At 46.1% G+C, this 14,504-nt stretch overlaps 1 protein-coding gene across 16 annotated transcripts in view; it reads left to right on the plus strand.

The window, feature by feature from the left end:
- PTPRS (protein tyrosine phosphatase receptor type S) overlaps positions 1-14,504 on the plus strand; it is a 276,924-nt gene that overhangs the window by 183,746 nt on the left and 78,674 nt on the right. For all 16 annotated transcript variants that reach the window (XM_075903067.2, XM_075903072.2, XM_075903074.2 and 13 more), the window contains one exon: positions 9,689-9,799. In XM_075903067.2, coding sequence (XP_075759182.2) covers positions 9,689-9,799 — 111 coding nt within the window. The remainder of the gene's footprint in view (positions 1-9,688; positions 9,800-14,504) is intronic.

Genomic DNA, 14,504 nt, shown 5'->3' on the forward strand with positions numbered 1-14,504 from the left:
CCCCTAAATCGAACTACCCGTTATAAATTCCGGGCCTGATTTGCAACTTCCAATGCCTACATTATCCTCCCTAGTTCGAACTAGGGGGCTAGTGTAGACATACCCTTAGAGTATCATCCCAATAAATAGTTCAGCTTCAGTACAGAAAGTTTGTTCCTCTGGATGAATCTGCTTTTTTGGGACCTCCATGGAGCTGATATCATTTTACAGCTCTTTAGAAATTCATTCTTCACAGAACACCGAAAGGGCCCTATTGTCCTTATTACAAGCCTGTCTCTTCTTTCTCCATTTCAGGAGGGAGTATATTCTGGTAGTTTGAGCAGGTGATGGCCTGTCAGGATTCCTAGGTTCTATTCCTGCTTTGATTCCCTGTGTGGCCTGATTTTCGGAGAAGCTGAAGTCACTGGAATCTCCATATGCTCAGCACCTCTGGAAAGCAAAACCACTGATTTTTGCCTCTCCCTTCACTCATCTGCCAAAAAGGAATGATGTGAGATGGCATCAAGGAGTGGCCAGGCTTTTTTAATGATTGCTTTTAAAGAGCTTGCCTCATCTCAGATGAAAAGGCCTATAAAAATGTATATTCGTCTTATATAGATGGAAATAAGGACACCAGGCACACCTGCTATGTGTCACACATCTTGCAGGGCTCATGCATTCCTATACAACTGATACAATGTCACTCAGTGCCCTGTAGCCTAGGGCAAGGTACATTGAGCTACAAGCCAAGAGCCCATGAATTCAAATCAGAGCTCTTTCACAGACTCTTAATATTTCTGCACAAACCCTTAGAAAGCAAGGCCATATACCTACCTTATGAGAGGGGAGGCAACTACCATTCATTGATTTTACAGGTAGGATAACTGAGGTCAATGCAGTCAAGAATCCAGCTCCAACTCTCATCCACTTTGCCACACTGCCTGCCTTTTAGAAGAAATAGGCCACAAGATGTACTTGTGTAATTCACGCTAACACAAAGTAGATCTTTGCCCCTATCTAGTGGCCAGACAGCAGAGCAGAACCTACTACTGCCTCTATGCTAATGTAGTTAGCTCAGATAGTGGAGTTTTATGCTTTTAGTTCTAGAGATCTCAAGTTTAAACCCAGGAGACAAACCAAATTGCGATTCATTACCCTTGGCTGTGCTGTCTCTAGCTACTAGACCACATTTTATTCCCAGAAACAAGAATAACAGAATCCTGCTCTCCCGCATTCTGTGTGCTAGTCCCCTTCATCAGCTGCTCCTCACAGAGAAGGCTAGGCCTCTCCCCTCATATAGTGGAAGTAAAGAAGAGTTTTATTGTAGATCTGATGGTTATAGGATCAAACCTGGCTGACTACCCATGTAAAGTGAAATCAATGTTAGTGTGAGGATGCTGGAATAATTGTATACATTATTTTACACGGCAGGGCATTGTATGGAGATGTGAATTTAGATATTATATTAGTATTCCTCCCTCCCCCCGAGGGTTACACATCTCGTACTTGTAGCTTGATTAACGGGAACTATCACTTTAAGAACTGGGGGTGGTGGACTCAGAGTGTTCTTGTGAGGAATGTAATATGTGGGAGATGTCGCCTGTGCCTGCTGAGCAGGGGAGAGAAACTCTGCATGTGTGAGCTGCTGAACAAATGTCCAAACTCAGTTTAATGCATTTATCTTTCCAGAAAACAAATCTGGCTCTTAAGGGTTTAGCACTCATTTGTGTTAGGGTGTGGGATGCAACAGGACATTGCTAATGAGCTGCAGAGCCTTTTGCCTGAAGGCCATCAATAGGAAGTGTGCTGTGCTCAACTCCACGGGGCTTAGAAATTATTGCCCGCTAATGGATATTTGGTGGCCCCTACACAAAATGAGTATAGTGGGTTTCCATTAGAGATCACACATCACAATCGCACCACCACTCTTGGCACTACTTGGCAGGCTCACGAGAGAGGCTAAAAATCTTGTGGGCCATGAAGACTCAAGTGCTCGTTGTCTGTAGAGGAGCTCTCCCCAGAGGGCTTTCTGCCAGTACATTTCATGTATGGGAGCCTTACCTTGCAGCTGTCCACTATAGGAACCAATTCACCAGGAGGAAATGCACCCCATTGAGTTAGACTGAGTTTATGGTTGTATGCAAGCTAGATGCAACCATGAAAATTAGCTCATTACTGGATTTGCATAAAATATCACAGACGGGGCTGCCCAAAACTTGGTAGCTCTGTCTGCACCTGTTTCTCTTCTATGCTAAAGCCCCTTTACATTTCTCTAGGTGTCTAAGGCTGTGTCTACACTGTAGAGCTTTTCTGGGGTACCAGAGGTATCTCCACAAATGAGATACTAGAGGAATTTCCACCAGAGGTATCCCAAAAAAGCTCTGCCGTGTCCAAAGAATGCGTCCACTTTTTCGGAACAATTTCCAAAAAAGCAGATACGTTCTTTCGGCATCCCTGATTTCCTTGTTGTATGAGGAATAAGGGATGTTCTCAAAGAGGGTTTTTTTCCGAAATTTGGCCATGTGTAGACAGGCCAAATTTCGGAAAAGCCTCTTCTGAAAAAAAGGCGGAAAAAGATATGCAAATTGCGTATCTTTTTCCGATATAACTCTGCAGTCAAGTCATAGCCTAAAAGGGCTTTACAGTGGGTATATATTCCTTTTTCACTTTCTTTGAGGTCCCTTTATGCTGCCAGAGCAGGCAGATCAGAAAACCTGAATTTAGGAGCATTCTGCATAGATGTCTTTCTCCATCTAGGATCCATTCCTCTTTAACACTTTCCAGGTTATTGGAAATAATTTAACTCTCACGGACTTTGGGCCAACTAACCCCGAGTGTCCCTAAAGGAATTAAACACTTGGATTCTTCTAAGGAGCCTGAAGAAGTCACCCAAATTTGGGTTCCAAACTCCCTGAGATTTTAAAAAAAAATCTCAGCCTAAGGATTTTCTAACTGTTGCATGAACAAAAAAAATGTGCCATTTCTGTGTTCTTGGTAGAGAAACTTATGCTTCAGGACTACACAATGGGATTGGGTCAAGCTGATATCTAATGCCTGCCTGTGCCCTCTGGAGGGGAACACAGCTGTCAACGTCTTAAACCTTACAAGCACTTAACCCTTTTGTATCTTGTGTGTCGTCTTCTGCTTTTGAAATAACTGGCTATAACAAACTTTATTTTTCTTTTCCCTTCCGTTTTTCATTATTTTTAACATTCAGAGACCTTTGGTAAGTTTTGTTCGATTTAAAACAAAACCAGAAACAAACCCGCTAATGTCCAGATTTATAACCCTCGCCCTTTAAACTAATTCCTTCTTAACAGCTTTTTCAAGAGGCATGTTGTGCATTTCTTTTACTAACTCCTTCAGTAGGGATATTCTGCCCTCTTAATGAACTGCCGCAGGGGTATTGCAGGCTACAAAAATAACCATCATCATAATTAAAATATATCTATATGAGGAAATATAACTAAACACAAACCTCTTAACATTGGATAGATATTTTTTTGTAACTTAGCAACAGTTGTCCTGGAATTCCCCAATTAGACTGTAGCTTTTACCCTGGAACTGTGGTAATTGTGTTCACGCCTGCAGGAGGTCTTGGAGTTTCACATCTAATGGTGTTATTGGCATTGTCTGAAGTGAGAGCTTGTGGGGAAGGGGCATTAGGCACTGAATTTTAAAATGGAAGCCATCTATCACAGGGCTGTGGGGGGAGTGATTGGACGGAGACGTCCCTTCTAGATTGTTCCTGTTCCCTGAGGTGCCAGGACCCTGATGGGAAGCTGCCATCAACACTCATGTTGCATTTTCCTCCCTGTGCCAAGTCCCGGCTTGTTCTCAGCGACTTAGCAACTGGAGCTGTCAGACAGGATCAGGTGTTAAAATTGCAGCAGGTCCTTCATGATTGTTTGTTGAGGGTTTAGAAAACTGTTCACCACCCCAAGGGGAGAGCAAGGCACATGTGGCCTGGTAGGCCTTGCATTTCCTGTGGTTGCCATGGCGATGGCACCTCCATGTGTCCCATTTTGAGGGCTCAGCTTCGCCCTGTAGCTTCTGTTGTTTAGAAAAACACGGTGGGGCAGGTAGTTTCAGAGCAGTCCCTGCATACCCATGAGGCTGGGATGGTGACCAAGAACGGCACCCTGCCTGGAATGCAGCTTCTTTGTCTTGCGTAATGCCTGGGTTCTCAGGGCTGATGTAGGCTCCAAGAGTTGTGTCTCAGTGACCAGATTCCACCCCCTGAAAGACTGAGGAAGACACTATAGGGATAGTGGGTATCACTTGCCCTGATCTCATGCCCTGCTTGATTCCTGAAAGCCCCACTATTCCAGAGACTCACTCTGGTCTTGCATGGGTTGTCCCCAGACTTTATGCTGTCCTAAATGAACTGGAAAATTCTCAGCCTTGCAGACACTAAGAACATTTTCATAAGGGTTAATTTGGGGGCACCTTTATCTACCGTGAGCCTGATTTTTCAGAAGCACATATCACCCCCAACCCCGGTTGCAATCTGCTGAAGCTGCCCCTGGTTATGCTGGTGTTTTGTGCCATCACCTGCCCTGCCCCGTCCAGCAGAGCCAGGCTGCTGTGTGTCAGTCAGTTGTAGATCATAGATGCCTTTCAAAAATTGCTGTTCCCAAGCCATCTCAGGGGCATGCATTGGGCCACCAGAGAATAGATTTGTTTGTTGCAGTCCCCCTCCAGCGCTGTCCTGCTGCTAAATTGAATATGAATGTAGTTAGATGTGAAACTCCAACAGTGAAAATCTACCATCTGTGCCCCAGAAACTATTCAGACTGTTGCTTCTCTCCACCCCCACACCCCGCCCCATCGCCCACAATTAGTCTCTTCCATTTTGGTCCAGATTTCATTGCCTGCCTGCAGGATGCGAGTCCCATCAGAAATCAGCCTTTGCCACTCCAGATCCATTTCCCCCACACCCAGCAGAAATTGGGAAGCCAAGCATAGCCTCCCTTTGGGGGTGGCTTGTTCTCCACAAGCACTGGAGCTGCTGTCACCTGTTCCCATGGGCTCTAGCAGTGCTCTGAGTGAATGGATAATCACAAGCCATAAGCTGTGATAACTCAGGAAGTCGATGGGTCCTGCCTTCCATCCATATGAGGTCATGATTTCCAGCATGTTTCCTCACAGTCAGAAGCTCTGTAGCAGCCAACCCCGGGCAGGAGGTGATAAAGGTTTCTCCTTGCCTCTCCTACCCCCATCCTTTAGTCTTGCTCCAGATTCACATCACAGATGGTAGATTTTCACTCTGATTTTGAGTCAAAAGGGTATATTAGAGGCTGTTTTGTACTTCCACTCAATCTATCTATAACCCTCTGCTGCTTTCTCTCTTGCTCGCTCTTTAAAACCTGCCCAACCGCACCTTTGTGGAGATAGTCCAAGTAAATGCTCCTCCCACCTATTTCTTTCTTACCTGCGCTCTCTGATCTTTGTCCTGACAGCTAACCAACCTGCTTTATTAACCTTAGCTAGTTCCTAACCCTAATTAGATGCTAACATTTCTCCAGCATACTGCCTAACCTTTTAACTAGAAGTTGAGTCTAACTAGAATCTAATAGCCTAACAATATAACACTTCTCTTCCCTTAACTCCTTTGGAAATATTTCAAATAAAGGTTAACTGTAACCAATAATACATATTTCTTTATACCTTCTATCCTGAAAATGGTGCACTGCAGTGCAAAGAAAGGAGGATGAGCAGAGGTGAAGGATAAGGAGAATGGATAGCCTTAGGATTGGCATTTTGTCCTGCATTTTGCTCTTGCCTTTTGTTGAAAAGCTTCCCTCTGTGACCTCAGCCAACTCACTTCACCCACAGTGCCTCAGTTTCCCCTATTGTAAAATGCGGGGCAGAATATTTCTTTACCCCATGAGGGAACGGAATATGAGGCTGGTATTTGTCAAGTTCTGTAAAATCCTTAGAGGAGCTGTTCTGCCCAGTGGCAGAGTATTGTTATTACTGAGATGCTCTTGCACTTCTGTATGGTAGGGAGAGTTAGGAGTGTGGATTTGCCAAGTCTGCCCCGTTTTCAGGATTGGGGTAAAAACATTTCTTGAATGAGTTGTGCGGCAAATCTGAATGCCCATGGGGAAAAGGACCCTCTATGTTCTCAATGGAAGGTGGTTTCCTGTCCCTTTTGTCCTCAGGAGTGTAACAGGAAATCAGAGGGAGGGGCAGTGACATCAAGAAACAAAAGGGCTGTGTCATTGCTTGTCAGCCATGATGTCATTTCCTCTTGCCCACGAGATGTCACGTGCACGGTGGACAACTGATGGGCACTGCCAGCAGAAACAACTGGAGGGGGTTTGGCTGAAGGCAGCCCTAGGATGTATGAGGTGGCCAATCACAGCAAGTCTCTTCTTCCTCTCCCCAAATGCAAGGAATTCTGAGTTTAAATTAACCCAGTCTACAGTTTATTAGGATGGCTTCCAGAGCAGCTACTCCAGGCAATCCCCTTTGCAGGTTTCCCAGGTATAAGGGCAGCAGCATCGTCCTGTGTCACACCTGCAGCTTTTTTCTAGCATGTAGCTGCATCCAGTAATGTGCTGCAGAGCCAGCCGCTCTCCATATAACTGTAGACGATAGACCCAAGGGTGTTCTATGAAGGGCCGTGCCCCATGTGAATCATTACTATGTGTGTAGGATTAGGTTCTAGTCTCAACTTTGTCGTGTGACTTTGCGCAAGCCCTGGGTCTCTGTTTTCCTGTCTGGGGATGGCAGGTTGATAATGATCTTCCCATAAGGCTGGAAGGATGGAAGCAGGTTTGCATATGTGGTCTCCCTTTCCCCTTGTGACCAATGGAGGGACCATTGATTTGACCAGCTTCCTCCTTTCCAAGCTGAGTGCCCTGAGTAAGCCTCCCATAGTCTGAACTGGAGTGTGCTGCCTGGAGTCCTTTCCCCCAACCCCCTCCAGTCTGTGTAATTAAAGATGAAGCCCGGTAGTGTAGGAGTTTTCCTGCCAGGATTGATCTTCCTTGAGTTGGGTCCTTTTTCCCACTGGCAGTCAAAGCGGTTTTGGTTTTTTCACTCCTTTCACTTCTTTCCTTTGCTTCCCTTGCAGAAGGTACTCCAATCCGAGGTAAGAGATCCCCCCACTCCACTCACTCAGTCACTTACCCACCTGCTCCTCACCAAACAACTTTTCTCCAAATCCGTTCCTGTTTCACGTGATCGCTACTCAGCCCAAAGTCTCGTTGTTGTTGTTGTTTGTTGTGGTTTCTACTCCTGCCTCCCCTTTGGATATTTATTTCTGTGTCTGTCTGTCTTTATTTTAAATACTGTTCCAGTGTCTCTTTCTGTTTGCTGGATGGACTTGGTGAAACCTTTGCAAGGCTCAGATGCTGCCGTCTGAAATTTATGGTGGAGGTTTAAGAGCTAATCTCCCCAGGGCTGTGAATGACTGAGGTGTATGTCTGGCATTAAGCACTGCCAGAGCTTGGTAACCACTCAAGGGCTTTATCATGATTGGTGCTGGGTGCCCTGGAGCCCTTGATGTCCGTGGCGATGGAGGGTGCCCATCACTTTGTTGGAAGAGGTGTCAGTATGCTCAGTCCCCAACCCCCTAACAAGCCTTCTTTCTTTCTCTAACCTCAGGTGCTTCTTGGTAAGTAACTTTCATACCCAGTCTATGTCATTGAATCTTTCACCTGAAGGGAGTGAGACCCTCCGCTACCACTGACAGTGAATGGGGTTGGGCTGCATGACTCCTATTAGCCCCTGTGAACACCCCAGCCATAATTTCTGGGAGCCTCTAACCAGGCAAAATTAAACCCCAAATTCTCCACTGCTGATAGCAATGGTAGAAGGTGCACACATGTTTTGCCACCATGTCTACACCTGCTCTCAGAAGACACCAAACACACACCAACCTGTCTACAAGACAGCTTCCCTCATTGCTATCACTGGCAAAGTTGCCTTCCATGAGAACCAAGGGGTCCTGATTTCCCCAGTGTAGACAAGACCCTGGCATGCTTTCCAGCTGTAGCTGCATCATTCTATTCCCACCCTTGAGTTTGGTTTGAAGTCTCCCCTTGGCGGTCCTCATTCAGACAGGCACCACTGTGAGCTAAATAAAACCTTGGCTGGGATTAGGGGAGCCAAACTACATAAACAAAAGCTTCACAGAGCCCTCACCTGACACAGCAGTCTCCCAGATAAAGCTTTCGGATGACAGAGACTGCTGTGGCTTGAATACTGTAAAAAATCTACTCAGCTTAAGGTGACTAGATAAGCAAGAATCAGGACAGGGTTGGAGGGCAATAGATGCCCGTGTAAGACAAAACCCTGAGTATCTGGACTGTCCCTGTATAGTCAAGACATCTGGTCAACCTAGCTCAGCTGAAGTTGCATTTAGAAGTTTCTCATCTGCCCGAGTTTAGAGACTATTTGGTTTTCAAGTCACTCTACTGGATTGAAATCTCCGTGGGTCCTTTTGTTGCAAATTTGGCTTTTTTTATTTTTTTTAATTCTATCAAGTGTAAATCCCAACTCTCCATTTGCAATCTACCATCCACTGGAGTCACATGCTCGCTCAGTCACTCACCCTCTCTTACTCATACTAACTCCTTCCTGTTTTCACACACAACACTCTTCTCCCCTGACCTGCAATGAATCTGAATCTACCGAATCAACAATGGTACCGTTTCTACCCTCTCACTTAGAGCCTGTCAGTACGCATCTACCAAGCTGTAATTTTTCATGCAGTCAAGGAATTTTCAAGGCTCTGTTCTCTAGCTGTGTCATGTGCATATATATAACAAATAAAATATTTGATATGTTGGTTTATTTTATAGGCTATATATACTTTAACTTGAGTTCGACAGATCTGTTGCCTTCTAGGGTAAAATGCAGAGGTGATCTTCATCTGTGTAGTTATGTGCTACATATTTGCGCAGGGCTCTTTTGAACTAGTTGGTGATAGGCATGTTTAGTCTGGACTTGAGTATATTTTCATCAGCTGAAATAGTGTACAGGTAGAGAAGAAGCCCTGATTCTTGTTGGTCTGGCCAGAAGAACTAGCTGTTCAAAGGGGATGGAAACCCATGTGCAGTTTAGAAATTCCAGTTTGTTTTTCACACAGTTTTCCCTTTGGCACATGCACTTTTCAAGCACTCTGTCAGCCTCTGAGAGCCTGGTGTTGCTGCAGCAGTGCCAGGGATGGCTCAGGGGACTGGTAGTGGGTTACAGAACCTTTCAACTCAAAGGTCGCTGGTGCAGGTTCAGCCTAGTTCAATAGGAAGTCATGGCCCCCAATGGCTGTCTGGTGGCCCATGTAAGATAAGCTGGAGATGTTAGTTCCTAGAGGAAAATGTTTACATTGCAGAAGCCACCAGAGTTGGGTTTTTTTGGTGGTCTTCTCAACCCAGAAGGCAGGACCTGAACTCCCCAGGTCAGGGTTGATGCAGACTGATAGGACAGTATGGGGCAGCTTGCACTATTTCTAACCACATTGTAGGCCAGGATTGTGAGAGTTGTGTTGGGCCATTAGTCCAGCAGTGGCAATGGCCGTTCTGATCAAGGTTTGGTACTGGCAATGCCTTAAAGTTCTAGCTTGGGAGCAAAAAGCCCTGCACCCTGTGCCACAGTTGGCATTGAGGAAAAACGGCATGGAGGGGGGTTGGTGCCAGGCCTTCTCTTTAAAAAAAAAAAATAATTTCTTTGCTGCCATCTTCTTCTCTCCTACCAGGTGGCCTGCAGATTGAGAGCAGCGAAGAGACTGATCAGGGGAAGTATGAATGTGTGGCCAGCAACAGCGCCGGGGTGCGCTACTCTTCACCCGCTAACCTTTACGTGAGAGGTAGGGAGCACCTCGGCTCAGAATGCTGGCAAATGCGTGGGCTCCCTCTGCCCCTGCTGTGTTCATTTGTTTGCTTCATGGAGCCAGGGGGAGGTGTTGCTGTGAAAAGAGATCATGGGGGGTGGAACCTGAGGGCACCTCTGGGAATGAATGGTGGAGTCCCTTCTCCACTGCTGACTGGATCCCTCTGGAGAGCTTACCTAAGTCAAAGGGAAAGGGGTTGCCAGGGTATAATACCCCTAAGCATCTCCGGCCCCTGAAATATATTGAGAGCGCTTTGTTTTTTCTGCTGCAGACTGAGCAGTGTCACAGAGACTGTTGGCCCTTGCGGTATCATTGTTCCTGTTTGCAGCAGTGCCTAAAGTGCACTTGCAGCAGCAATACAGAGGCCTGACCCCCATCGTGAGGTCAGGTCTGATCCCCAGGCTGCCCTGGAAGCTGACCCAAGAGCATTGATGTGATGTCCCATATGGCAGAGGGGAGCACATAATCTCTGCTGCAGAGAGGCTGTGGCTAGTTGTGGGGTGAGCTCCCTTTGGTTGAGCCCACCCACCCCTGAGTCTCACCAAAATTGGGATGGAGGACAGTTGGGAGCGTGGAGCAGCAGGCTCACCTCGCCTTGCCTCGCGAGGGACAGGGAGGGGCAACTGCTCTTGCAGGGCAGCTGAAGAGGGATCTCAGCTAGCCCAGTCCCCCAGAAGGCATTGCTTTTCAGCTCACTGCTCCACGCCAGGCCTGGTATGGCATTACTCTGCGTGGGGCTGTCCTGAGCACTGGACGGCAAGTTCTCTCACTCATGTGCCAGCTGGCTTTACCTTCCCAAACTCCCTGGCCACAGGGGCTGCCTACCCCGGTTCCCTTCTGGCCTGGATATACATGTATGGTGAAACAGAGGCTCCACCCACACACTCCTGGGGTCCCCCTTCCCCACACAGCCTGCGGACCAGATACAATAGGGATATTGGTTGCCAGTTGAATTCCTCCGATGCTTTTTAGCATTTTCTGGGTCAGTGGCCCACTGCATTTTGTCGTTCACCTGGTTTAAGCTCTCGGACGGGTAATATTTTCCTGCAGACTAATATTTTTCCACAGCAAAGCCCTCTGATAACACGAGCGCAAGGACCTGCCCCTCTCACTGTAAAACTGCCATCCCCGCCAGCTGCTGCCATGACCATTCCATTTAGCCGAGGAAGTGCTCCCCTCACCCGCATTGACACTGCGGTTAGATGTGGACCCATGCTCTTGTGTGCCCTCCTCTCTCTGTGTCTCATGCTTACTGAATCACATGCCTATGGAGAGGAGGCTTTTGTGTATTTACAAGCTACGTTTTTCAAGAGCCTTTTGTGGCTAGCTGCAAAATCACTTCTGAAATTTGCCTTGTAATCTGGGCTTTGAAATCCAGGATCCAACACACCACAAAGGCTAAATGAATTGCAAGCTGGGCTTTTTAAAGGAAGTGTGGGGGGGTTGTTTTTAAAACACCCTGACCTTTCTGATGAGTTGAAAATTGGCCAAAGGTTCTGGCTGCCCAGAGCTGCTTGTCTCCCCTCCTGGATGGCCCTTTATACTAAAACTTAGCCTATGTGTGCACTTGAAGCCTCTGGCATAGAGGAAGCCAGCATTGGCAGCTGGCTGAGAAGAGCCAGAGAATACCATGGAGGCTAGCCCGTGCTGCGTTTGGGGTGCTTTTCATGCTAATTCCCTGTTTCTTGTGTGTTAATTTCTCTAAAAGGTAACTGCAATTCTGAAATGCAGTCATTTGGGGAAGAAAAGTGGGGGAGGAGGGGTTCACGCACATTTTTTTCTTCCGTTTTTGTTTTTAAAGAGTCTTGAACATGCTTGTGTTTCCAATTGACTTGTTTCTCCCATAACATGCTTGTCTCTATAGAATACCTGGGATAGGAGTTGTAAGTTTTAACATTGCAAGGAAATGTCTTTTCTTTTCTTCTTTTTTATTTATTTATGATTTATTTTAAGTAAGTCTTATTTTGGAGTTAGCATGAGCACAGCTGGGCATAGGGGGAGGTGGTGGTGAAGGGCTATGGACAGCCAAAGTTTTCAATTAGGGGATCTTCTTTGCTCCAGGTCCAGTCTGCCTGGAATAATTTATATCCTCTCTCCTTCTGTAAAATGGCAGATGAGCTTGTGAAGGTGAGAACTCCATGCTGGGGCTCCACTCTTCTGTTGGGTGCTAATTCTGAATTTGGATGGTTCCCAATCTGACTCTTCACGGAGCTTGGATGCTCTTAAACATGAGCATGGGAGGGAGAGGAGGAAGGAAATGAGACAATAAGAAGGGTCGTTACTATCTTCTTTCTTTTTTTTTTTTTTTTTTGGTTAAAAGAGAAAAGAAAAAATCAATTTGCAGCTGACAGCCTTGAGAAGGCCTTTTTTTACTCTCTCTGTGTTTCCCCTATTTTTCTCTTCTCCTCATGTCATTGTGTTCCGCATCAAACCCCCTTAACATCCCTCAGAGCTACGAGAAGGTTGGTGTGGTTTTTTTCTTTTTTACTTTCTTTACCCACATTTTTACATTCGTAAGAGAAAAAAATAACAAAATAAAAAATAAATAAATAAAAAAGAGAAAAAGCAAGAAATCTTTAAGATGAGCGAGACCCGCCCGTTCCCGGGTCTCGCAGAGATGAGTTGAGTTGCATTGTGGGCCTCTCTATGCATCCTTTGGTAATGTTGCTGAGTTCTTGCACTTTTTTGTCGTCATGGTTACCTTGCCGTTTGGACATTGGGCCTGATGCATGATAGGAGAATGTAACAATCTTCTTTGCATGCCACTCTTTTAAATTAATTACTATTATTTTTCCTATGTATATCTAATTTATTTTTCAATTCTGATTCATTTAAAGTGGATTTATTCTTTTTTTATTTTTTTCCTTTTGGGTTTTTTGCTTTCTCTTGTTTTCCTCTTTCGGTTTGGATTGGTTATGCTGTGCTGTAGTTTATTCCAAACGCATTGTGAGAAGCCAGTGTTCCTGCTCCCAATGGTAACTGAAACTCCCCCTCCAGTCCCCCTGAAGAAGAAAGGAGTCACACAGCTCTAACACCTGTCCGTGGAAGTGCTGCTATGCAAGACAAGCCTTGATTTGGGGGGGAGGAGACCGGGGGGTTGGAAATCCTGGGTGCTTTTAACAAGGGATCGGACCATTACACCCATTCACCAGCAAACCTTGGAATAATACCTGAGGTGCATGGCACTTGACATGTCCTATACCCAAACTAAGACCTGCTCCAAGGAGCCTGCCATCACATACATGGAGCAGCCAGTCCGTCCCGGCATGGAGCAGCCAGTTTGCTTGTGGCCCAGGATGGGGAGCGAAGAGGAGCTCTCACTGGTGCTACTGAATCCAACTCTGTTAACTCCACCCTTCTGCCCTCTCACACATGTGTGTACATGCAACCGTTCCCAGTTCCCAGGCACTGGAAGGCTGCTCTAAAATGAGCAGATATGTCAAGATCCTGGCTGCTCTAAAGCCAGCTGGAGGCTGGCTGGGTCTCACGGCTATACCTCTGTCTGTTACGCGCCCTCACACATTCTCTCTCTCCCAACTCTGGCTTGTTGAAGCAGCTGCTGCTTGGGCACAGATGCACATCAGCAAAGCCTGCTCCAGAAATGAAAGACCCTTCTTTCTGAAGGAATTTGGGTAGAGATGAGGCTCAGGAGAAACTATCTTGATGCTTCTGGCAGCTGAATCCTTGTGAACAACAATGGGACATCTGACACGCTGAATCCTTGTGGTAAATTTTGTTTGGCTTCAGGGATTCTCTCCCACCCACCCCTTGTAGTCCCATCCACTGTCACTTCATCTGTCTCACATGCTCACATGCTCCAAGGTAGTGACTCCCCATGCAGGAGCAGGCTGGTGGTGCTAGTCAGCTTCTGATTTTCCCTTTGGAAAATGGACTGCCCTTCCATCCCCAGTGTGAAGCTTTTAGCCCCTGCCAGCCAGGCTTCATTATGCAGTACGTGACCAAACAAGTGGCTTTCCCAGCGTACAAGTATTAAAGCTGTGTGATTTTTGAGAAATCCAGTGCAGTATGGACACAGTATCTCTGTCTCTCTCTCTCTCTTTCTCTCTTTTTTTCCTCACTATCTGTCTTTCTCTTTCTCTTAAGATGCTGAGATTTCAGTGCTTGGACCCTCAGTGCTGGTATTTCCCTCTCCCCCCAAATATCCCCCTCTCCTGTGATTGTAAGGTACAAGGGAACCACTCAGAAATGCTGCGGTTTTGACAGTGTCCTTCTGAAGTGGCTGATAGTGTCTTTTCTGACTTCAGCCACCTCCAGCGAGACAAAACCCCCTTCATAAAAACTTCCATTTAAAAACAGCAGAGGGTAGAGCCTGAAACGAGATTTCGCCAAGACCAGTGGCCTCGTTTACAATTGCCACTGATCACAGGACTTGTCTTCGCGAACAGAAGTTTGAGTTTAAACATTCAGGTACAATAAAAAGGGATTTATACAGTTTTTTATAAAACATTTCTAATGTGTCTGAATTGCCCTGCCAAAGGTAGAATTGCCCCTTTGATCTTCAGTGCAGTGGATTCTGCAGACACATGGTGGTCTGAGAAGCTCTTAGAGTTAAATACTTTTTTTAAAAGTTCCAATAATAACAAGGATAACATAAAAGTAAACAAGACATAACCGTTGTGGTGTGGATTGGCACAGAGCAAGTCAGTCGAGATCGGATGCC

The sequence above is a fragment of the Pelodiscus sinensis genome, chromosome 32 (assembly GCF_052426305.1).
Source record: "Pelodiscus sinensis isolate ZL-2025 chromosome 32, ASM5242630v1, whole genome shotgun sequence".
Lineage (NCBI taxonomy): Eukaryota > Metazoa > Chordata > Testudines > Trionychidae > Pelodiscus > Pelodiscus sinensis.